Below are 25,445 nucleotides of genomic sequence, written 5' to 3' on the forward strand. Positions count from 1 at the left end.
TCTGTACCCCACTTTTTTCAGAACAACCTACCGTGTCCCCACAGTGCCCTGGTACACATGCTATATCCAGTGCAAAATTGTACCCCACTCTATGGCAGCACAGTTTAATTTTTTATAGGGTGTTAGGAGCCCAAGGCCAGAGAGGACACTGTACTTAGTGACTATGAAGAGTCAGCTGTGCAACTTTCTCTTTGAAGGCACCTGAGGCTAGGCAGACAGGCTGGGTGGAGGTGGGGAGCAGGGAAGTCATTGTCAGGTGTCCTGAGGGACCTAAAAGCCTGTAAGGAGCTCATGAATCCCTCTCCTGTCCACCCACCTCCTTTAAAATAAAGGCCTTGAGGGAGGGACTTCCTACCTGCTCATCCCCACAGGGCCCTCAGTAGGTGGCCAAGACCTTTGCTAGGCAACAAGATGGCAGTCTGTCCCCATCTCCCTTAGGGCACAGACCACAGCATTTCTGATTCACTGTGGCTCCTGTTATCTTTGGCTCTACTCCTATGCCATACCCTAAACAGGGACGGTCACAGGCGTCTCCTACAATCTGCCAGATCAAGGCACCAAATTCTACCTGCCTGAGTGTGCCCCCACTGGCCGGGGTGGCTATTCACTGCCCTCTGCCATTTCGTGCCAGTATAACATGATGACGTGTCCTCAAGGTGCCATGTGCTAGGAGTTTAATCCCTAAGAGGTAGGAAGAAGAAAGGAACTACATACAGCTGTAGTGTGTGGAATCGGGGGCGGGGCGAGGGGGCGCAGGTGCTGATGGGGGTGAGGTTAGGATTGGATAAGATCGCTAGGGGAGAACCCAGAGTCAGTCCTGGTGGCTTAATAGGCAGAGGGGAAGCTGAAGGGTCAGGCTCATGTGTGCTTCCGCTCCTGCCACGTGGGATGACTGTGACCACCGCAGTCCTCTGCCTGTGAGACGATTACTCCCAGATGTGGCTCTGAACCGAGCTGCATCAGCTCCATTTTGACTCACCGGTCTGTGGACTAACACACTTCCCTTGGGCAGACTTACCCATAGCTGATCCACCAGAGAGGCTGTCCCAGGACACACTGGGAAGTACGTGTATGCTCTCCTTGAGGGTAGAGCTCCAACCACAGACACCCTATCTGGGGAAGGACAGAATCCTGCCCCCGCCCCCGTCCCTGCACCCTGCTGCCCTATCTCACTAGACATTCCTGCTGCTTCCCATGTGTCTGACCCTGGTCCCTAGGTGTCTTGAGCACCGTGCCCATGGCTGCTTCACTCTCCAGAATCCTGGGCCCTCAAGGCCTCCTGTCCTACTTGTCGTCTTCCCAGCAGCATTTTGATCAGAAAACCCAGCAGCCTGTGAAGATCAAGAAGCCAGCAGGCCCTTTGCTGCTCATTGAACAGCCAGGAGCCTGTGACGCCCAACCCTGCCTGTTGGCATCCTCGCCCAGCTCTGGAAAGCTGACCTGGCTAATGGCATCCTCTTTGAACAAGGCTGACCCTGACTAATGCCACCTCCTAGCAGGGCTGCCCATTAGGCTGACAACACCCATTTGTATGGATGGCTCCAGGTATTTTGTGGGCAGTGCCCACCTACAACAGAAGGTGTCTCCCAGGAGCCGCCACTGGAGTCAGAGCTCTACAATGCCAGAGAAATCAATGAATTCTTTTTCACTTTTAAATTTTAATGGCCTGTGGCCACCCACTTCCTCTAGCACCACACAAAGCAGGGATTAAAACTATCCATTTCACTCCAACCTATGTTTAAGATACCCTAAGATGAAGACGCATCACACAGCCCTACGGGAGCAGAGGGAGTTTATGAATGGCCTGCCCCTCTTACAGCCTCTGCTCACAGGCACCTTTGGACCTATAGGATCTAGGCCTGAGATGGCTTTCTGGTTGCATTGACTTTGACCCGTGGGGTGCTGCTGGTCCTGGGCCCCAAGCCCATCCTCTCTCTGAGCTCATTCTCAAGGGACACAGTGGGACACACAAAGCTCCCGGGAGTCATAAAGTGTAAGGACTGAGAGCCAGTGCCCACCAGGAAGCTGGAGAGATGCAGGCTCTACCTCTTGCCTGCTTTTAGCTTCCTCACTGGGGACAGTGATGTGTCTTATCCCCATCCTTCCACACCCAGTATCACAGAGTGAAGGTAAGATATGTCCCACTGTGTCCCTTGGGAATGAGCTCAGAGAGAGGATGGGTATGGGTGGGGCCCAGGACCAGCAGCACCCCATGAGGTCAAAATCAATGCAAAGAGAAAGCCATCTCAGGCCTAGATCATTCAGTGTATCACACTGCAAACTCACAGACCGGCTACACACACACCAGCCATGCCCACAGACCTTGGGTAGGGCACATGCCCAACCACATTCTGAGCTAGAGTAAAATACATGACCCACCTTGGTGAGGAGCTAGAGGGCACAGCTATGGTACTGGTTGCTTGGGTGACTGAGTAAGAAGGGCCTGAGAACAGGCTACCAGGGGCAACTCTAACCTGCTCCTCCCTACATCTTCTGAGGGCTGGCCAAACCCCAAGCCTTCATAATCCCCAGGGGAGTTCAATAGAACTCTATTTGTAGCACTCTCCTGTAGCTCTGGATCCTGCTTGGAGCTCATAGCTCCCCAGAAAGGCCCCTTACAATGCTCCAGGCTTCAGCCCCATACAGCCTGGGGGTGGGGGTAGGCAGTCAGGTATGGGTCTTCAAGCTCCACCTGGGAAACTGAGGGAAGAGATCCAGTGTGGCCTGGGAAAAGGGAACTGGCTTCCCAAACTAACTCTCCTGGCAAGGCATCTTTCTTTGGACCCAGGGGCTCTCCAAGGAGCATACAACAAGGGCAGCCACAGACAGGTTCCTGCTCCTTACTGTGACCAGGTCTGAGACCCAGCTCCTCAGGTGTCTGGGGAGGAGGAGAGCATTGCATGTGGTGGGTAACTCTGTCTATGTCTGTTTGTTTACTGCACTATAGGGCCCTAAACAAGGAGATGGAGGTATAGGCTGTGGCCCCAGCTACCCAGCCTACAGCTATGGAGACATAATAGGTTGAACCACAGTAGCAGGGAAGCACCCCAAATTACCAGCAGCTGGAAACACTGAGCAAATGGTGGTTATCAATTCTGTTCATCAATGGAAATGACAGATGAGGCCTCACTTGGAGACGACTCTGACCATGGTAGATCTGGGTCCCAGAAGGATGCCATAACAGGCTTCCTTGAGGGGCTCTGGCTGTCCCAGTCTCAAAGTCTTTGTCACTTGGTCTAACTCTTAGCTCAAGATAGAGAGGTACCCAGCAGAGACCTTGGCCCTTGGAGACATCAACACACATAGGAAGCAGAGGGGAGCTGAATCTGTAGGCTTTGGGCTTAAATGAACACTGTACTCATGCAGGCATGGTGGCAGACCTGTCTGTCATCAGGCTTCTGCTGAAGGTCTGGACACCACTGCCTCAGGCACTATGATGGTCCCTGGCCAGCTCCAGACAACCTGACCTTGAGTTTCCCTAGACTACCCTGCCATGAAGAAGGGGCCTAGCGTCAGGAACTCTGCATAGGACTCACATACTTGAATGCTTTGTCCCAGTCACCAACAATTTGGGAAGGATCAGGAGTGGCCTTGTTGAAATTGTTGAAGGAGGTGTGTCACTAGGGGCAGGCTTTGGGGTATCAAAAGCCTATGTCATTCCCAGTTAGCTCTGCTTCATGCTTATGGGTTATAAGCTCTCAGCTACTACTCCAGCACCAGCCCGCCTGCCTGCTGCCATGCTCCCCACCATGGTGGCCATGGACTCACCCCAATCAACTTTCTCCTTTAAGTTGCCTTGGTCATGGTGTTTTATCACAGCAATAGAAAAGTATCTAAAATCAGACATCCACCCCTGGGGAGCCCATTTCCTGTCCACAGATTCTTCCCAAGGGAACCATTAATCTCTTTGTCTTCAGTCCCAGCCCCCCACCCCCAGGACAAGAAACACATGTTGGTCCTGGGAAGTGCTGGCCAACACTGTCATGTTCCTGCCTGGCTGTTGGCTCATGGTACTGACCAAGTGTGGCCTTTCCCATGAGCCTGGTTCTCAGGGCATGAGGGTGCATCTGTCCCTGAGATCGTCAACCCCTTCCCTGTGAAGCACTTACTGAGAAAGGGAAGAGCCCAGGCTGAAATCTTCCACAGGAAGCCTGGAGACACAGAGTGGAAACATCAACATAGAAGGTGGATGGGGCTCCAGGCAGTCTCTCAGAGTAATGGGGTATACCTGAAGTCCCCATACCTGTGACCTGTGGAGCCCCAGGCATGATAGGTATTGTCAGGGGAGGCAGCCTAGCATGCAAGGCAGGTGGAAGCCAGGCCTACCCCTCTGTATTGGAGAAAGCCGCAGAGACTGCAGGTGCTGGCACATGCAGGCCCTGTACTCTGGCCAGAGGGAGTGACAACCACAGGGAGGTCAGGACCCTGCCTTTAGCCAAGAGACAAGGATCTGCCTCTCTCCCATTCAGGGTTAAGCCTACCTCAGGCATCTTTGTGACCCTGTGTCCAGCAGTGACCCTTACAGGGACACCAGAGCTGAGGAAGCTGAAGCCAGCTGAGTAGTTCCTGTCCAGGGTTACATTTGGGCACAGGACGCCTTGGATGGCCTGCCCCTTGGTTTCCTACTTGGAGCTGATAATTCCCGGGTGACTGAGTTGTGGACCTGGCCAATTCCAGACAACCTAACCTTGAGTTTCCCTAGATGACCCTGCCAAGAAGAAGGGGCCTAGTGTCAGGAACTCTGCAGTAGCAGTCTGTGTTGAGTGTTGACTGCATGCTGTCTTGGGTCAGTCCTCCAACCAAGGACTTCAGTGGAACCTCTCTCAATTTTCAAAGCAACGATCTTCCAGGTAAGGAGCAAGGATTCAGCAAAGGTCACTGCAGAACTCAGGGGGCACCCTGTACAACCTGCATTGGGACCTCTGTGAGGCCAGAATCTGGCTTCATATTCCAGTATGCAGCCTTTCGTGGTCCCTGGGTGTGTCCACCTGTTAGAGTAGGGAGTGAGGTACCATGCAGCTGTTGTATGGAAGCTGTTCAGAGGAAACACCTGGTGGTCAGGGAAGGATCCAGGCTCCTGGAGTATTGTGGGGACCACGAGGTTCTAGACATGGAGGACAAGAAAGTCGAGCCAAGGGATCCTCTCCTGAGCGCAAGAATGCTGGGGTGACTGCAGCTGGGGCTGGGGAGAGAGTCTGCTCCCTGCAACTGGACTGACAGGCTGTCTTGGGAGAACATCAAGGCAATCTATGAGCCCGAGAAACTGCTCTGTGAAGGCCCTGGCCTTTGGGGGGTGGTCACTGGCATATGATGGTCAGGGACAGACCCTGGGAATGGGAGTGTTGACAGGGAGTCTGGCTGGCTACTGAGAGACTTGGTACCACAGAGTGTGAAGCTATGGCCCCACTGAGGTGGAGAATGGTAAGGCAGTAGATGATGTCAGAGGGTGTTAAGAGGGGGTCTTGGAGAACAGGTTCAAGCAGGTATGTGTTGGCTGTAAGAAGGTTGAAGACATAGACACTCTCTAGGGGTTGGTCACAAAGCCAGGAGGTAGGGGCCTTACTCCTCAGGATTTGGGAAAGCTATGGTGGGTGTGCAAGTGTAGGGACGGCTCAGCTTAGAAATAAGGCTAACAGTTGATCCTAGACTGGCCAGGTCAAAAGCAGGCTGGGATGCCACTGGGTTTCTCTTGCCCCAGCCTCTACCCCTGGGCTCTGTCCCCAGTAGATTGAGAGTTTCACCATTCCAGGCTCAAAGGGGTGGCCACAGTGGAGACCCTGTGAGGACACAGCATTATGATGGAAAGAGGGCCTAGACCAAATCAAACCTCTGCCCATCCATCAGGCTCTGCCTCAACTCCACTCCTGCATCCTCGGCTCCCCCCACCTCTACACATTTACATTAAGAGCCCAGAGATGTCAACGGATAGATGATTCCTGGTCACAAAACTCCCCATGACAATGTCTGTGGGAACATCAACCTCTCCCCTCCCTTCCCGGGATATAGAGATTCCTTGAACCCACGCTGTCAAAATTCTGTCCCTAGGGTCTTTTTGTAGCTTTCTACCCATAACATAGCTACCATAGCACCCCAGGATATCTATTCTCTTGGTCCTATTACTGACTATGAAATACACTAGTGTCATTTGGAGCCTCTAGAGATTCCCAATATATTCCAGTAGGGACAACTTCTAGGACCATTTCTGCCTTCTGTCCCCTCCAGTTGTCCTCCAATCCTAGCCCCATGGGCACAGCTCGTAGAGGCTTGGCCCCGCCCTTCCAGCTCCTTCTTGGGCATACATCTTTCTTACACCCCTCATTGGCTCAGCCAGTCCCTAAGGAAGCAGATGAGGCTGAGGGGGAGTCCACAGGGAGTACAGGTGGGAAGGACTTCCGGGGGCCCAAGTCAAGTGGATCCAGGAGCTAGAAGGGGCCCTCGCACCTGACACATTGAGAGGTTCGCTAATGGCCCAGCTCTTTCTAGGTTCCCAAACTTTGAAATAGATTCTCCTCTCCCCAGCTCACATTTTTCAACCATTCTAAGCCTCAGTGGGAAATGGAGAAAGAGGGTTCAGGTTGGGTGGGGTGAGAGGGCCCAAGTCTGTTATAGTTCTGAAAAAAACGCAGTGTCTCAGGAACTGTGTGGGCAGTCACACCACAATGTGGACATGGGTGGGGCTATCAGGATACTTTTCCACCTTGTCGCCTTCCTAGTAGTGGAGAGGTCTCTGACTTGTCTGGCCAGCAGTCCAGACATAGAACAGGGGCAAAGGCAAGTCACAGGCCACAATCTTGCCTGGAAACTCCAACAAATCCAATTCCTAACGAGTCATTCTACCTCATCCTCCCCAGCTGGGACCTGCCTTGGCGCCCAACTGCTCATCACGACAGATGTTAAGATGCCAGCTGCAGGCCCAGGTGCTGCCTGGGACCAGTTGGGTATGCAGCTTCCTTCTCTCTGCTTTGCAGAGGAGGTTGGCAAGGACCCTGCATAGAGGAGAGAGAGGCTATCCTTGTTGAAGAGCCAGCAGCACAGCTTGTGGTCTACAGGATGAAGGGCAGCCACATGCAGAGGTGCAAGTGGGGGGAGGGCTTCCTGGAAGAGGTGGCCACAGCCGTGTTGTACTTTGTGCTCAGGCGTAGCCTGGGCAAAACTACCATGCCTGCAGCCCATTTCTCATGGGGCCAGATTGGCAGGGGAGGGAGCTTCTGGGATCACTGGACCAAAATGTCCATTAAGAGGAGGGAGAGGCCAAGAAGGATGCATCCCCAGGCCCCTGAGCAGACTCCTGCCTGAGCTGCCCATCCGATATGGGAGGCCCCTCAAGAGCCATTTCTGGTAAATGGGAACAGCGTAGCAGCAGCCTTCCTGTGTGAGAACCAAGAGACTGGTGCAAATGGGGGAGGTAAAGGAAGAAGGGGTGTGTGTGTGTGTGCTATCATCACCTTAGGCCAGCCATCTGTTGGGCCAAGCCATGGCCAAACCACCAGACTTGACCCAGGGGGTTCACCATCCCTCTGTCCAGAAAGCCCTGCCAATTCTTGTTCACCCTTAAAAGCCAGTGCTCAGGAAGTTGACTGGCCTGGTCCCATTCAGTCCTGCTCCAATGGCTAGCAGAACAGGCTTCAAGCTCACGATATGCCCACACCAGGCCAGGTCTGATTCATTTCCCCCCCGCAGCAGCCAGCAGGATTCTTGGCACAAGCAGGTGATGGCTAGGGATTCACTGCTGCAAAGACCTCAGTGTCCTCATCCATGAATTGGGGTACCACATCCTGCCTGGAGCTTGCAGGAGGATGAAAAGGGTGGGCTCTGTTCTGCAAAGGCCTCCTGCATCCTGGTTGCCCACCATGCTAGTACTCAGCAATCCCATACCTTTACTGTAACCCACCCAGCCAGTTTGCTATCTAGCCTGCCAGGGCCTCAGCTGCTCACTTCTGAAGTGCTTACCTCTCCTTAGTGTCCCTCCTCAACCCACTCCACTGGGCTTCCTGGAGCACTGTGGTCCAGGGCCACCTGACTCAGAGCCCAGGTCATATTTGCAAGGCCCTAGGTTCAACCTCTAAGCAAGGGGCCCCGGGGACTAAGTCTCCCCAAGCCAGGCTTCAAGCAAGGGGTGGTGGGACTCCAGGACGCCCTCTCCAGGGCTACAGGCAATGCCAGGCGGGGGAGCAGAGCCAGTGCTAAACAAAATGCGAACGACGCGAAGCCCCTCCCGCGCAGCCGCGGGGTCCTGGTCCCCGCAAGTGTCCCTACCTCTGGCCCACGTCGCTGCCCACGGAGCCCCCGCCGCGGGCCGGCAGTAGCGGGCTGAGCCCGTGCGGCTCCTCAGGGGCTGCAGCGCCGGCTGGGGTGTCCCCCGGACCCGCCTTGCCCTCGGACGGCGAGCGCGGCAGCTTGGCCCGCGCCATCCTGCGGGAGCGCTTGGCGCGGGTGGCGGAGGCGGGGGCGGCGCCGGGCGCAACCACCGCGCACCTCACCCCCAACACGCAGCACAGTGGAATGGTCCAGAGTGGGGAGGGTGTCAGCTTGGCTCCCCGTGCACCAAGGTCGGCTCCAGGCTCTTGTCCCAACCTGGATGCCTCAGGGAGGACGCAGTTCCAGTGTACAGCTGTCTTACCCCGACTCCTACCAGAAGTAATAGTAATGGTGATAACGGTCATTGCGCTGAAGAGAGATGGGATGCAGAAAGGGTTGCACAGCTCATGTGGCCCTTGGTAGCTCACCTCCAGAGGAAGTTTGATGGAGAGAGAAGATAGCCATCTCTGCTGGGCATCTACCACATCACAGGGTACTCTTGTGTGTCCTGGGAACCATGGTGTATTGCTCAGGATGGCAGGAAGCCCAGAGTTCCACCCATCCTCTAAGTCCCACCTCTGGGCCTCACGGAGTGAAGTGGGCCCACTCTTCTAGTCAGATGGGAAATGGTACGTGTGCTCATTCTCCCTGATGTTGATGTTTAGGGTCCTCACCCTCCAATTCTATCTCAGGGCTGTCAGGGTTGATGCCTGAATTGTACTGAGTTCCCATCTTTTTTTTTTTTTTCAAGACAGGGTTTCTCTGTGTAGCCCTGGATGTCCTGGAACTCACTCTGTAGACCAGGCTGGCCTCGAACTCAGAAATCCGCCTGCCTCTGCCTCCCAAGTGCTGGGATTAAAGGTGTGCGCCACCACTGCCCAGCAGCAGCTTGGGTTCCCATCTTAGGTGTGGTCACTCCAGATACAGTCTATTAGTCTGTGCCAGGTACCTGGGGACTTACACAGTCTCACCTCACAACCTGAGCAGGACCTGGGGAGATAGCACAGAATTATTAAAGTCCTTGCAACACAAGGATGGAACTTGTGTTCAAGTCCCAACACATACATTAAAAAAAAAAAAAAAAAAAAAAAAAAAAAAAAAAAGCCAGACATGGTGATAGCACACACTTAAAATCGGAGACCTGGGAGAGCAGAGGCAGGAAATCCCTGGAGGTTGCTGGCCAGCTGGCCTCACCAAATTGGTGTGCTCCAGTGCCAGGAAGAGACCTCATCTTGAAATACAAAAGCAAGTGGAAAAAACCAAGGGAGAAATTGAGGAAGACAGCTGAGGTTGTTTCCAGTCTCTACACACATGTGCATGCAGACATATCACCCATGCACAACGCACACAGGCCTACACTCACACGAACAGACACATACACTCTCTCCCCGACACACACACGAAACCAAACCAAAGTCATGACAACCTGAGCAGTGTGCAGTGGGGAAACTGAGGATAAAGCGGTTCCCCCCACTAAACGGACGCAGTAAGAAACAGAGCATTTGAAGGGGAGACAGGCTGACTCAGAGATACCTGGTATGGTTTTTCTAGCCCAGACTATCCATTTCACAGCTGAGGTGGCTCACCCAGGACAACAGCTGGGTGTTTTACAGCTGGCCTGCCCTACAGTTTTTCTTTTAAACTTGAATAAAATTGCCTTTGTGTTAAAAAAAAAAGACTGCCTTGTTGTCTTTTCCAATTATCTGCTTCAGCTCCAAGTCCTCATAAAAACAGCCCTCAGTCTCTGAGCTAATATCCATGCGAGCATCCCCTGACTACACTTCAGCACAGCTCATGTGGCCATAGAGGAACAAAGCATTTGTGCTCAGTGAGTGCCCCTGCAGATAGAAGCCTCTTTGCCCTTCCTGGGAACCCAAGAAGGGACCATGAAACTTCCCAAGGGCATGTTGTGGGATGAGTCACAGTAATGTGTGGGACTCAGACTAAGAGACAACAGGGCACAACACAGGATGCTGTGTGCACAGACTGCAGTGCACAGACAGTGCTAGTAGGACTTTGGGAAACTTAGGGTCACCAAGGAGCAAGGGTAGAAGGTTGCATTAGTGTCAGGGATGCAGGGCTCCATGCTCAGAGAGAACACATTTGCATCCCTGAGCAACGTGGGCTGTTCAGAGGCCACATCTGCAGAGCACAGTGGGACAGAGACCTCGCTGCTTGCTTCAGCGTGTGTGGCTGTTCTGTGTTTATTTTCTGAGTACAGCGAGTCTCCATGTGTCCATCTGAATTCCCTGAGTAGAATCGGATAACAGACAAGAGTCTGAGTTGAGCATTTCACCTGGCATGACTTCAAGCTGATGCCTGTGAAGAACCTCATAGTGGTAGTGGGGAATCTAGGGCAGGGAGGACTCTGCTGCACTTGTTGCTAAATCACATAGATCAGAGCACGTATAATTTAAGCACGATCATCACCTCTGCTTCCAGAGTCCAGTGCTGTTTCTTATGGAGCTCTTTGGCACCTGGACACAGAGGAGAGTTTCCAGATGTCAGAGAACCTGTTATGGAGTGAGGCAAAGAAGAGAAGATGGGTGCCAGGCTTGGACAGTCTGTAGTCCCAAGGCTCAGGATGAACGACATAGAAACCAAGGTATAAATGATCCTCCTTTTAGGAACACCAGGCTATAGGTGACACTGAAAGTGGCCTTGCATAGAGGAATGTGAAGCTCCGAGCCAACTGGATGGAGTCCCTGTGGGTGAAACCTGCGCAAAACAACCACAACTCAAGGGCAGCCTCCGAGACCCAGAGGAGATAAACCAATGTATAAAAGGACAGAATCCAGTTCCTGAGACCCAAGCCAGGACAGGACAAAGCAACATCACACACATTCACAAAACAGTGTCAGAAGCAGGGTACTAAGAACGAGAAGATGACAGTCCTAGGACTTAAAAAAAAAAAAAAAAGGAATGGGAGATAAGGACTACTATACCCAGCTAATATGTTACCCAAGTCTGCAGGTGAAATCCCAAGAGCAGAGCAGTGTACAAGAACCTGGCATGCATGCAGATGCCCTGCCTGAGAGAAAAATAACCTTGAAGATTTGGCCTCTTCACTTGGTCACCATTTTAGGCTAAAGTGGGACAATCATAAATCCTGAGAATTCTTCCCACAGTTTGGTGGTGGTAAATGGGTGGAAGCAGGTAGCTGTCCTGACTTGCATTGTTGTCTAGCTGGGGAGATATCAGATCTTAACCTCTCAATAAGATCATTCCTTCAGACTGTCCCTGCAGAAAGGGCATGGGGCCCTACAGCATGCCCAGCTGGACGACCTGAAAACTGGGAGTGTGTGGGGTGCTGTGATTCAAAATAAAGATGCTCTGAGCTGGGACTACGGACCTAACATTATCCTCGCCGGAGAGGCAGTCCATGGAGAAGGACATCTTCAGGCAGGGGTGTTCTTAGGGCATTGCCAGAGAGCGAGGAAGTCACAGCAAGGACATTCATAAGATCTAAAATGGAGGGAGGTCCAGAGCTGAGCTCACATAGCCCTTCCCACCTCTGGGGTTCTGGAAAGGTAGTGTGGAGAAGGAACAGAAATGGTGTGGCTACATAAAGCCAGGAGATGAGAGAGCCCCAGTGGCTATGCACCATAAGGACAGGTCATGAGTCAGTCCATGAGAGAACACCACTCAGCCTCTGCAGAGAGGAAGTCTGCCACAGGCTACCACAGAGGTAGATGTTGTGCTGATAAAGAAGCCATTCAGAAAAAGACAGGTCCTGTGAGACTCGGTTTCTATGAAGTCCCAGAGTCCTTGGCTCCATAAAGACACGCAGTGCAAGGCGGATGCAGGGGCTGGGGCGAAGGACTCAACGTTAATGGGGATGGACAGGGCTGGGGATGCACAGCAGCGTGACTATGCTTACTTACCAGGCAAGGGAAATGACTCTAAAGACAGGGAGCCTGGCTATCAGCAAAACCTAGCCCCAGGCCAGAAGGAAATGCTGGCCACCAGGGCTGGAAGCACCTCTCAGAGTAATGAGCACAAGGTTCAATAAAAGCAGCTCTGAGAGACCAGATAAGTAAGCTTATCTCCACAGCGGAAGTAGAGAGAGTTTTACAACTCAGGCTTTCTGGGAGCCCAGGCACTACCCCAATATTACAGAGTGAATCAAATCCAATCCAAAGAGATTGCTGGAAATGGAATTACTGACCAGGCCAATGGCTCTGATCACTTGGCAGAGGTTGACACTGACCAGGCATCAGAGTGGAAAACACTGTTCCAACAGGTCTTTGGACCCCATGGGTAGGACCTCCAACTGACCTCATGTGTTTAAATACACTTAACATGTAGAAACACACTCTACAGGGCAGGGAGAGCTACGCAATAAATTCCAGGAAAATAAGCCACAGGACACAGTACATTGGGATATTCATCATCCTCAGTCTACTGAGCTAGAAGGACAAAGGACATTTGTGGATGCAGATGGGGAAGGGTGTCTATCAAGGGCTGAAGGAGGAGGCTTTGGGATTTCCTCAGGGGAAGAAGTATATGGGAACAATAGTTCATAGGCAGATCTGGTGGAAGAAAAGGAGAGGCAGAGAACTATTACACCCTGTGAAAATATCGCCCAAATGCCAGATACAGAGATGTCTCAGGTGTAGGGCAGCACACAGGAGCATGACACAGGCACGAATACCTCTTTTCGGGAGGGTGGATGACTTCAAAGGTTATTTGCAGACAGTTCTAAGAAATTCCAAATTGAATTGCTCCAGAATGGAAGGGGGCAAACGGATGCCTCTGGTCAGCAGGAGCTCATGGAAGTGGGTTTGCAGCAAGTGTTAGATAATTATTCAAAATCTGGCTACAGAACAGATTGCAGTGATTTTAAAGCTTGTCGAGTAAAGAGAATAATATAATTAGCAAACACTGGGAGTGTGCGGGGTGCTGTGATTCAAAATAAAGATGCTCTGAGCTGGGACTATGGATCTAACATTATCCTCATTGGATGGGGAGGGGGGTGACAGATGTTTACGAGAGGCCCACAGTCCTTAGGTGTATGGAGAAGGAGCTAGTTCTTCAAGTGATCTTGTGGTGATAAAGGGGGAAATGTAACTGCCAGTGGGCCTATCTGGTCAGTTTTAATGGGGATACCTGAGTCCAGAGGCAACATCAGGCAAGTCTGGTCCAGTAGGTCTCAGACTCAGAGTCCAACTTACAAAGGACTAGAGAAGCTAGATCCCCATGAAGAGGCCACTAGATACTCAGAGCCAGAAGGGCCAGAGGCTGCTTACAGTTACTGTGCTTACTGCTAGGATCAGCACACGCTATTGTTTTGGTCCTGTAGATCAGACCAGGCACGGTCAATTCTACATCTCATGAGCCTTAGGTCCAAGTGTCAGCAGGTTGGTTGCTCATACGGGAATTTGAGAGGAAATATGCTTCCATGACAGTCCGGCACAGTCAACAGAACATACAGTACATAAGCACATGAGGGTTTGCTGGGGAACTGGCTCACACGATAAACGGTGGAGGCTCTATCCTACAACAGGCCAAGTGCAGGGCGAGACCTTGGGTGATACAGAGAGACCCAGGACATGTCACCTGTACATTAAATTTCTTTGGCTTATGTTTTGACATTTTCTTTCTCAACTTCCGCTACCCTCCCCTGCTCAAGTAAAATATCCCAAATCTGCTTATCTGGCCAATGCTCTCTCAGTGACTGAAGTCCAGGCCTTTGCCTCTCTCTTATAATGTGGACACGTGTGACTGCATTTCAGGATAACGTTTCTTTCTCAAATCTCCTATACAACCACCCTCAAGGTAACATAGTTTTAGGCAAGGTCCCAGGAACCAGACATGGACGTATTTGAACGTTTTTTTTTTTTTCAGTGACCTGGGAAAGGGTCTCGGGCAGACTCCTTAGCTCTGTAGGTGCTCCTTGACTCTCCAGAGGCCTCTCCTGCCAAGAGGATGCAGGTGGATGTGAGGCAAGCCAGGTGTCACAGAGGGTGCTGCAGGAAAGGGGCAGGTTGTTCTGGAGCCGGGGAGGGCAGAAAACACTTTTGGTACCCATGGGTGGGAACTGCCTGGCCCAAGGCCACAACTTCCTCTGAGGACACTACAGCTTATTGAGAGGCTCAACAGGGTCCCCTCTAGACTGGAGACGTAGGACTAAGCTCCCCTTTCCATACTGAGCCTATGCAAATGAATCAAGTTAACAGTGGGACAGGGCGAGGTCTTTGAGTTGAGTCGGCCAGGACCTTGAGGGGCAAGGCAGCTTTTACTTCCTGGGGTGGCAGGTGGCACTTGCTAGGAGTTTCTTAAGATTGGAAGGGGCTTGTGGGTGGAGAGGTGGAGCAAGAAGGACCTCTCACAGGTCAGGCCCTAAAGGTGTGGCTCTGCCCACATCTAAAGCAACAGAAGATGGATAGGGGAACTTCTGGGCTCAGAACCTCACCATGCATTCTCCCAGACTGTCTCTGCTCTATCTCTGACTCTCCTGTCCAAGCACTTCATGGGACTCGGGACCCAAGGATCGGACCATGCACCTGCAAAGCTGGGATTCACTTTGGCTTGCTACTTGATGGCTGCCCTGCCCAGCACAGAGCTATGAAGAATCCCACACAAGTTCTGAGCAGCCGTGAAGCTCCTTCATCCATCCTATCCTGTGCAGCCTGCTCAGAACATCTTCCTTTCCTGGCTTTTGCTATCCCCCTCCCCCACGACAGGCTATTTCCCCCAGCAAGCTCAGGGACTCATCACCTAGAGGATGGCAACTCTTCTTGACTGCAAAGGGCCCCTTTTCTAGACTCTCAGGGAACTCGAGGTTGGAAGGATGCAGTCTCCACCATCAGCCTCAGTCTTCAGGATCAGCTGGCAGGCTGGCTCTCATTGTTTTTGCATGATGGCTGGCCTGCCAGGAGGTTCCTACTGCGTTCCACCTCATCTGGTATGGGGTGGGCCTCTCTTATGGCATTTCTACTTTCTAGTATATCTCCAGGCTACTTAGATTCTCTAGGAAAACAGCCTAGCCCCAGATGTGGCTTGACAGTCAGATGCCATCTTCAGAGCTGGTACCATGGGGCCTGGCATAGCACATTCCTCATTAGTGGCTTCCAGCTTCTTGGCTCTGGCTTCTTATGACACCTATGACCTCTGATGGTGGTATTAGTGTTTTTGGGCCACCATAACTGAGTGCCTTGAAGCCAAATGCCCTATGAGCTCTTAGTGCTGGAGGACAGATGTCCAGAGTTGGAGCTGGCTGGCCCAGGCCATGTTGGTTCTGTAGATCATAGCTATGTGGCCCCAGCAATATCTACTTCTAAGACCCTGTCCCTCACTGGTGACCATGTGTCTAGCCCCTTAAGCTTAAGAGGCTGATGTCCATATGACTATCTCTCTCTCTCTCTCTCTCTCTCTCCCCTATTCTCTGTGTTGTAGATATATGTGCATGTACGTGTGTAGAGGCCAGAGAACACCATTTGGTATCATACTCAGTAAACTCCACAGTTCTTCCTTTGTGACAGGGTCTCTCACTGGCTTGGAGTTCACCAATTAGGCCGACTGGTTGGCCAGCCAATCTCCATTTCTGCCTCCCCGGTACTGGGATGATAAGGACCAGCCACCACACCTGGCCTGTGAGCAGTCAACGTGCTTGCTCTAAGAACCCCATTTTCCAGCACCTGCTAGATGCCTCCAGGAACCTGGGGGGATGCTTCTGACCTTCAAGACTGTGAGAATAGCTGTGCTTCTCTGGAGCTGCTTCTGAGGATTATTCAATGCCTGCTCATGACTGCCCACAACTGAAAGAGATAAAGGGCAAACAAAAGATGCCCCCCTGTTTGCATCCAAATGGAAGAGCTCAGAGTGGCATGCGGCAGGCTATAGGAAGTGTGTGGGAAATCAGGGGAATCCCCAGAAACTGTAGGGTCCCTCTCCCAACTAATCCTGACCCCAGAGGACCTTCCCCCCACCCCCAACACATGGCCCAGCCCTCTGCGTTCTGTTTTATGCTAATTCAGGAGGAATCTGATTTTAAGTCACGCAAGTGAGTCACTAGGATGTGGGCATAGAACATGGGCTTAGAAGGCCAAGATAGATATGTGTCTAGCTGTGTTGACTCAGAGGATGAGATATATGAGTTTAGCCCCTGGAGATGCCAGATCCATCTTCTCAGGGTGTCTCTGGACATCACAGGCATGGACATGAAGGGACTAGACTAGTCAACTGATGGTGTACAACTAAGGTGGTGTCTTGTGTGAATGAAGACATGGGCCCCAGGGTGCTTCTCAGGTGGTGCTCTCTTAACTCACAAATGTACCTTGGACTGACAGCTCTCATTGCCCCTGTATTCTATTATATTTATCCTAGCCCATCTCCCATCTATTCTGCTTGTTCTGCTTGTTTGTAGCCTCCTAGGGCCCAAGCTCTGGGGTGGTGGTCCAAGTCCCAGATCCCATGCCCAGGCAGGGATACCAGAAGGAGGAAGGTATAACTGACCCTGGGACTACTCTATATCGAGGGTCACCTGACTTCTCTGCCCCAAAGCTCACCTTCCAGGCTCTGCTCCTTGTTACGGAGCTCAGTGTATAGTAGGGGACAGATCATCCAACTCCCTGTATAGCTAAGTGTAGAGGCATGGTCAACCCCTCACCCCATGTACAACTGAGTGTAGAGACATGTGGAAACCAGCCCTGGTCCTGGACAATGATCTGAAAAGTCTCAACCTATATCTTGCTTAGGACACCTGAGAGTACCGGAACATTCCAGAATCTTTCAGACCCTGTCCTCATTTTTCCTGCTGAAACCAGGCCTTGATTCAACCATCTAGGAGGCACAAGAGTATAACCACGGGGCACAGAGAGATGGAGAGAGAGCACACTGACATCTAAGTGAGCTCCTGGAGTCCAGGGAGCTGGCCCTTCTGACCTTGGTGACCCCTAGCTGAGCGCCCCAGCCCAGAGAAGGATGCAGGTTAAGTCAGGCAGCAGTTCACGGCCTGTCCCGTTCATCAGTCGAGCCTTTGCAGAGCCAGGGAAGCACCTAGATGCTGTTTGAAATGAAGTCCCTGTGGGAGGCAGCACCGTCTGATGTTTTCCTGGGTTCAGAAGCCTTGGGCAGGAAACACAGGACAGAAACCCAGTGCCAGTCAGTGGGCAGCAGTGCTTAGCTTGCTCCAGGGCCTCACAGGCCTATCATCATCTCCTGCTCTGTCCTCTGCCATGGCAGTTCCCATCTCCTGCCCCATCAGTTCACTTGAAGTCTGCTCTTGGCAGGTATGAAGCCCCAGTCAGCTGGGTAGCTCCAGTCTTGAGTGTGCCGGAGATGCTACTGTGCTTTCTGGGGTTCCTAGCTCCATCTCTGATCCTGTGCTCTGGCCTTTCCTTGGTTGCCTCATCCCTCATCGCCAGTAGTACCCCGCTTCCTTCTTGAACCCCTTTTGTCACCTTGGACTCTTGACCAGGCATGACCTACATATCCCACCCACTACCACCCTGGCTCAAGCCAGGCCACACCCTCCATCGTCGAAGCTCCTTTTCCATTTCTGAACAAGTATTACTGGATGCTTGTTCCTCTTGTGTGTGTTAACTTGGGATCCATAAGGGCTCCTGGTCAAGGCCCAAGGAACCTCCAAAGGAGAACTAGATGTGTCCCTAATACTTCCCACCTTAGAGCTACCCTCGAGGGCTTCATGCAAACTCTGGTCCCAGAGCCCTCTGGTCACCTACTGCTGGCTCAAGGTGCAAATAGGAGGCTACTTGTCCTGGAAGGGATGTACAGAGAGTGGGGTGGGGTGGGGTGGGGTGCAAGCAAGGCTGCCCAGCAGAGGCAGAGCTGAGGGTTCTGGATCCGAATGGTAATATGCAGCAGAAGAGGCAGACTACAAGGGTAGGGGTAAGGACAGGGCATCGGAAGCTGTGGGAGTGGTCAGGATGTGGAGCCAGGCCCTGGTCCCCAGGGCAAGCTCGTTCAAGAGTGATGAGGAGGGCACTTAGTGGGCATCCAGCTATCCAGCGGAGTTCTCCACTCCCAGCCCAGCCCCACCCCTTCAGCAGCACTGCCCAGCCCAGCTCTATGGTCATTAACAATCTCAGTGAGTAGTTCTGAGTGCAGGGCTGTCCCTCGAGGCACCTTTCCTTAATCTCGGTGTTGGAGACTTGGGTAGAGGGCCTGCATCTCATGAGAAGGGTTCAGCTTAGTCCCCAAAGGGTAACTTGGTACACTTTCAGTTCCTGACAGGAAGGGAAAGGAGGTCCCACGGGCTCTCTACCCCCATGGCTCTCCTCAATGGGGGACACCCCACTGCCCTGGCCACAGGGCACTTTCTGCTTCCCATTTTTTATGATTCTGTCAGAACGTTCTCAATGCTTTTGCCTCAGAGAAGTGAGCTGAGCTCCACTGTCTGAGAGTTAGGGACAGCACAGATGGGGCCTGCACTGGCCTGCCGTCTTCAGCAGCACCTTGGACCCCTGAAGACTTCCCTTCAGGTTTGAACTGAGCAGACTAATCCAGGGACAAACCTGCTTTCACCTGCCTAGAGCCCAGCCAGTGGTGACCTACTAGGTCCTATCTTCCCATGGCTGGCTCTTCTGAGCAGCCTGGTAGTGCCCTGTTCATCCTGTGGACAAAGGGCCAGTGGTGGTACTGAAGCCTTAGTCACTCTTACAGACCAGGACAAGACTCTGAGATTCAGACACTCCGTCAACACCACAGCCTGAGGCCTCTCATAACACCCTCTCAGGAGTCTTCATACATTTACAGGGAGAATGTGAGTCTATACCCCCGCCCCCAGATCAGGGAACTTGGAGGGGTAGATCTGGGTGGAGAGTATACCCAACCTCTTTAAGATGCCCAGGACTCCTGCAGCTGGGACAGTAAGGTATCATAAGGGGCAAGGCCTTGGTCTAGAACCTTGAATGCAACAGGAGCCACTGAGCTCTCTCTGACTGTTCCCCGCCCCTCGAAGGTCTCAGACCTTAGCACAGATGGTGGGAGTTTATCCAGAGTAACATGGGCCCCAGTGTGGGTGAGATCTCAACTCCACCCCTCATGGGCTGTGTGCAGTGCTCAGTGTCCTTAAGAGTGCCCAGGCTGGCGGTGCAGCCTCATGTGCACATGTGGGTGGCTGAGCACCTCCCTGTCAAGGCCTCGGAAGCTGCAGTGACTCACCGGCAGTAGCTTTATTCCTCTGGGGAACAGGAAACCCACACGGCCCTTCCTGCCTGCTTACAGCCTTCCAAGAGTCGGGGGGCATATCACCCCACTTTTGCCCAGCAGAGCTAATTGTGGGGCAAGACCAGTGGGCAAAGAGGGAGGTGCTAAACCTCTAACCTGAGCCTGTCCTGTGCTGGGACACAGTTAGCCCAGCACCCCCTGCCCCCACTGAGACCACTACCCCAGGCTGTGAGGGTTCTATGCTACATCCCCCTGGTGCAGAAGCCCATTGCCTGCAGCCTGGGACCTCTCTGCAGCTGGCTACTCCAGAGAACTCCTGGGAGTAAGCAGGGCAGATAGAGCCTGCCTTCCCTCTGTCCCTGTCTAAGCCCTCCTAGACACATGGCACAGTTGCTTAGGCCAACATCATAGTAGTGGAGAAGGGTTCCCAGTGCCATCCTCCACTTTGAGAACCAGTGATGATGCAGAAGGAAGAGGAGACAGGTATGGAGGAGGGGGAGGGAAGGGACAAAGCTTTGGAGGGAGTGACAGCAGGACCATCGGGCAGGTTCCAGGCAGCAGGAGGGACCTCCTCTGCCCTCTCCACATTCAGCTTGAAGTCTGTGCTGGGTCTGTGTACACACAGGGCTCAGATGCTCTGGAGCAGACCTCAGCCCACACTTTTCTGTATCACCTGCCTGTGATGAGAACCTAGGGGCTCAGAGGGACCAAAGCCTGGAAGTCATGAGAGGCCAGACTCACCCACTCCGGTGATACTAAAGAAGCTCCCGGGAGAAAGATAGCTTTAGAGATAAGGGAGTGACTTGGAAGGGAAGGGAAATATTCTGAGAGTCGAGGGTTGTGCCAACCCTGGCTTTGTTTAATCTTACTGTTTTAAAATTTATGTTTCATTATGTATCACAATTAAAAACATTGCACAAACTGCCACTGCCCTAACAACAGTCTCTCACCCCAGGGCAGAAGACAGCTGTTACCAGGCAGACTGTGGCTGCCACCCTATGGCTGACAACAGGAATCTTCACTATCCATGCCTGGAAAGGGAGGGAGGCAGTCTTTCAGCTACATCAGCTAGTCACTGGCATCTGTCCAGTCAGGCCCCAGGCACTTTGGGAAGACAGATGCCATTTCTTACCAAGCACTGGGAGAACTCTCCGCAGCTGCTAATTCCCGGAACTCACCGCATCCCAGTGGAGCAGGCACCAGGAGGGAGGGAGCGCTGACTTAAGAGGTCAGGCACAGGAAATGGGACTCACAGAAGCCCAAGCCCTGCCATGTGAAGTCCCCACCTGCAGATGGCAGAGCCAAGACAACCCATCTTTCCCTCTGTCTGAGCAGATGCGGCTAACTAGACCAAAGCCAGGGTCTTCCTCGGGCAGGTACGTGTATTACTGTAGCACTTGGTTCAAAAGACAAGAAAGCATGAAATCTAAATGCACCTCTAAAACCAGATGCAGTGACACACAGCTGCAAATCCCAGCACTCAAGGAGCTGAGGCAGGAGGATGCTGAATCAAAGCAAGCCTGGGCTACATAGCAAAAGACAAGTGAACAGACATGCCCGCACAAGATCCAAACTCCCTGGTTCTAACCAGTGAGGACTTGGAACACACACCCGTGCACATACGTCTCTGCCCTGCAGTTCTGAACACCCAGGGACATCTGTTAGAAAATCATCGGTCCAGTAGGCAAAGCAATGATCAAGATCACTCTGCACGCACTCCAGCTCTGAACACACTGACCTATTCACAAACATGATTCGTTCTCAGTAGTGATTTCCCAGTTGGTTGTTTCAAGTGCTCAGTGTGTGTCCTGACAATTTGCAGGCTCATGTACTTTCTGTCCTAACTCAAGGAACTACGCTGTTTGAGGGAAAGTGCATCCAAGTCCAAGGTTGGGGGAGACATAGCCCTGGGAAGGTGATGAACAGAAGAAGAAGTAGAAGTTTCTGATCATAAGCCAGCCTTTCCTAGTCTGCCAGTGTCCTTCACCATCTTCCCTTGCTGAAAGGAAAGCACCTCCCCTGAGGCTGGCAGCAAGAACACTAGTGTTTACCAAGAGAGTTATTTGGGGAAAAGGCAGAAAGAGACATTTCTTTCCAGCTTCCTGCCAAGCCCCTTCACTTAGGAGCTATTTCCATAGGATCATTCGGTTGACCCCTGCTTAAAGCACAGAGGAGAATTTGCGGTGAGGGAACGTCATACCGTCATACCGCCTTCACTCTGAAAATGTGACCATGCTGAAACGAGTCTGAAGGACACTGACCCCTGGTGACTACCTGGCTGGCTGCGGGGCTCCGCGGCCATAGTGCGTACAGACCTGACTGATCCTCAAATCAGTGGAGCGCTGGGGTTGGGGATGAGAACGGACGTCCGTGCACGGGGAGACAGAGTTAGCCCCCTACTCCACCCTCAACCCCCGTGCATCAGAGCCTGCAAGCACCCCCGCTTCCCGCTCCAGGTCCCCGCAGGAAGAGGCGCCGGATCCCAGCCCACCCAAAACTTTCTATCCAGGGAAACCGAGAAAGTTGAAGAACGTTGTGGCGGCTGCTGGGACGGAGCGGGGGTTGGGGTTGGGGTGGGGGGCGTGAAGGGTGCGCGTGCGCTCGTGCGGGACTCAGCACCGCGGACAGCTCCGTCACTTACCTATCGTCGTTCGGGAATGGCTGGTCTCCTAAAAGCAGGTCACGGAATCGGTACCTTGGCGGCAAGGGCAGCACCTCCGTGTCCAGGTCGTTCATTGTGAGGCGGCGGCGTCCAGGAGCACGTCCCCGCGGCCGACTTTCCCTGAGCAGGGTCGCCTGCAGGCACAAGGCAGCGCCCCCTCACCGCCCGCGCCCTTGCCGGTCGCGCGCAGACCCCTGCGAGCCCTTCCCAGCCTCCGCGACCCCCCGCGGGGGCGGGACAAGCACCTGCAGGGGGAGGGGCTGAGGGCGGAGCTCGGCGGGGGCGGGGCGCCTCCCGGGTCCTCCGGGCGGGCTTAAGGTTTTTCTTTTCCCAGGATATGTGTGTGTGTGTGTGTGTGTGTGTGTGTGTGTGTGTGTGTGTTTGTGTGTCGGGGGGGGGGCGGATGGGAGTGGTCATGGCTAACTCCAGAACATTGTTTACTTGAAGGTCCCTGGTCTTCCTTGAGTTGACATAGGAGCCCTCCTCTTCCCTGGACCCGAGCCAGGCAAGCCTCCCCGCCCCCACAATCGGCTCCAAGGCCAGTTGCTCAGCTTTTCTTCAGGTTCTGGAGCCAGCATCTCCACCCCCCCCCCCCCCCAAGGCCTCCTCTCAGCCTCTCACTGCTGACTGGCAAGAGGCAGTTTAAAAGGAGGCCCTCTAGGGCCAACAAATCAGAACAGATGAGATTCACGACTCTGGACTTCCAAGGACTCCTACCCCAATCGTGGGAGTCACTGATATGAGCTGGGACATGTGGAGCATGGGCTGGGGCAGCCTTATGTTCACCAGGAAGGTCTTGTCCCCAGCGGCCAGCAGTATGTCCACCCTTTGCCTTTTCTGGTCTTTCTCTCCCTCCATATCCATATTCAGCTGTACTAAACAGACACAGCAGCTGGAGACTGGCTGGCAGAGGGCCCCAGGCTCCAGTTCCCAGCCTCCTGAGGCAGCAAGCTGGGGACATTTATCTTCAGCCTCCAAACCACAGCTATCTGTAGAAACTTCTGCCTACAGCATAGGACCCAGTAAGCAGCTTACATACACCAAGTGAGAACAGGCTTAGACTCAACTGCACCCATGAATGGACAGGACTGTGGGCATTAGCACAAGTGGGGGACTGTGGTCCACTGGGCTCCTGACCTAACTAGGGTCCTGTGCTTCTTGTGCCCTGGCATGGCAGAGCTCCTGGCCCTCAGCCCAGCCTGTTGTCAATCTAGCCTTCCAGCACCCCACAGTAGAATTCAGTCGGTAGAATGCCCAGTTCCCTCCTACCTGACTTAGCAGTGCCCCAGTGTGGCTCAGCCAAAAGCAAAGAGCCCAAGAAGGCAGCCAGTGTTCACACTTAAGTACTCAGCACCAGTGTTCACACTTAAGTATGCAGCACCAGTGTTCACACTTAAGTACGTCAGCACCAGTCCACTGGACCTGCTTAAGCTTCCCCAAGTAAGGCCTGAGAGGAAGGGGTTTGCCCTATGTTTGTTCAAAGTAGGCCACAGGGGTAGAAGATGAAGGGAACATTTACCTCAGGCAGAGTTTGGACTCTCATTCTCAAGTTGGGAAGAGTGGGTGTATTGTACACCCTGGTCCTCCCACCCTCAGACTACCAGCACACTGACAAGCATAGGCACTCCCTTCCTCTGGAGGCTGGGGGATGCTCAGTGGCTGTCTCAGGCCATGGCTGCCAGTGGCAACATTCACATGTTTCTCAGATCACAGATTCAACCTCTGGGATCTGGCAGCACTTGAAAAATAACATTTTCCTAATAGCATCGGCGGAGTTGATTGTTATTTCTTAGTCACAAGCTGGCTGGGCCTGGGGAGGTGCTGGCAGGTGGGGAAGCACATGGCCAGGGCTCAGGGCTTTATTTCTTTTGGCAAGCCTCCCAGGAAGGCAGCACCAGGTGCCTAGGAGCTGCATTCTCTGCTGCCCTGACCTTTTGGGCACTTCTGAATTTTTCCCTCTTGGCCTCAAGATCCAAGGGGTCAGGGGTCAGGGGAGAATCTCTGCTTACTTCAGGGGGCCTCAGGGAAAGGAAATGCACCTGAAGTCAGACCTGGTCCTGCCCCCACCCAGCTGTGGTTTGGGAGCAGTGACAGGCAGGCCGTTCTTGCAACCTTAGAGTGCTGCTGCACAAGAGTGCACAAGAGCGAGCAGGCGCTGTGAGTGGGCATCCCATGGACCTCCTGCCACCAGCTCCCCCTTCATGTTCCTTAGTGGTGCCTAGCCCCTCCACACCCTACAAACTTGGATTGACTATTAAGCAGACCAGGGCCCCTAGAGCCTCTTGGAAGAGTGCCCATGGTAGGAGGGCTGTGGTTGAAATATGTCAATATTTCTGTTCACTGCATGTCCCAGGCTTTGGGAGATAGTGGGGAGGACTCAGCCATGTTGGGAAGAACTTTGGGGCAAGCATGGCAGGGCAATTAGAGGATTCTGTGAAGGTGGGACAACTGGAGAGAGAACATGGCTCTAGCCCACCTTCCAGGATTCAGGGGTCCACTTCTTATTCCGTTTCTCATTCTTTCCCTGGGTGACCCCGGGAGAGCCTAGGAGACAGATAGGACCCAGAGTTGATCTCTATCATCTGTCTCCTTTGAGGTGGCTACGTCAGTGAACTGCCTGTTTCTATAAGAATTCAATGTTTTGTGGCTCAAATTAGTTGCTCATGTCCTAGGCCCTCAGCCTGCCCTTAAGGCAAGGTATAGAGTTTGTCTTAGAATTTCAATTGCTGTAAAGAGACACCATGATGAAGGCAACTCTTATAAAGGACAACATTTAATTGGAGCTGGCTTACAGTTCAGAGATTCAGTCCATTATCATTAAGGCAGAAGCATGGCAGCATCCAGGCAGGCATGGCACAGGAGGAGCTGAGAGTTCTACATCTTCATCTGAAGGCAAACAGAGGACTAGCTTCCGGGCAGCTAGGAGAAAGGTCTCTCAAAGCCCACCTCCACAGTGACATACTTCCTCCAAAAGGCCACATCTTCTAATAGTGCCACTCCCTGGGCCAAGCATATTCAAATCACCACAGAGTTCAACCTATGAGACGCATAGCCCACGTCCCCCATCTCCACCCCAAGTCAAGGCAGAGCCTTCAAGGGATAGAATTGCTCTCTTAGGAAAGTCTGGCGGCTCTGGAGGAAACTGCTTGGTCCTCTGAGGGACTCTCTGGGAGCCAGTGATGGTCAAGGGTTCTAGATACATAGGTAGGTAGCCTTAGGAAGTCTCTTCACCTGAGTCTTTGTCTCCTCTTCTGGGATGAGGGCACCCGTGTCGTTTGTCCTCCTTCACAGGGCGATTGTAGCGTAGTAGACCAGTGCCAAGCCGGTAAACACAAGCCACTCTATTGAATGA

The 25,445-nt window shown here is 52.9% G+C and overlaps 1 protein-coding gene across 8 annotated transcripts in view; it reads right to left on the reverse strand.

Moving 5' to 3' along the window:
• Kcnt1 (potassium sodium-activated channel subfamily T member 1) overlaps positions 1 to 22,273 on the reverse strand; it is a 55,450-nt gene extending 33,177 nt beyond the window's left edge. For 3 of the 8 annotated variants that reach the window (XM_029474311.2, XM_029474313.2, XM_021184586.2), the window contains exons 1-2: positions 8,257 to 8,432; positions 4,110 to 4,151 (exon numbers count right to left, since the gene is read on the reverse strand). In XM_029474311.2, the coding sequence (XP_029330171.1) occupies positions 4,110 to 4,151; positions 8,257 to 8,411 (197 nt within the window). In that variant the 5' untranslated portion in view covers positions 8,412 to 8,432. Of the gene's footprint in view, positions 1 to 4,109; positions 4,152 to 8,256; positions 8,433 to 22,072 lie in introns of those variants that run through there. The other 5 variants (XM_029474315.2, XM_021184601.3, XM_029474314.2 and 2 more) reach the window with 3 other exon arrangements.
• Between the last annotated feature and the right edge of the window lie 3,172 nt (positions 22,274 to 25,445).

Source organism: Mus caroli, unplaced genomic scaffold, assembly GCF_978045245.1.
Source record: "Mus caroli unplaced genomic scaffold, Mus_caroli_1 scaffold_2, whole genome shotgun sequence".
NCBI lineage: Eukaryota > Metazoa > Chordata > Mammalia > Rodentia > Muridae > Mus > Mus caroli.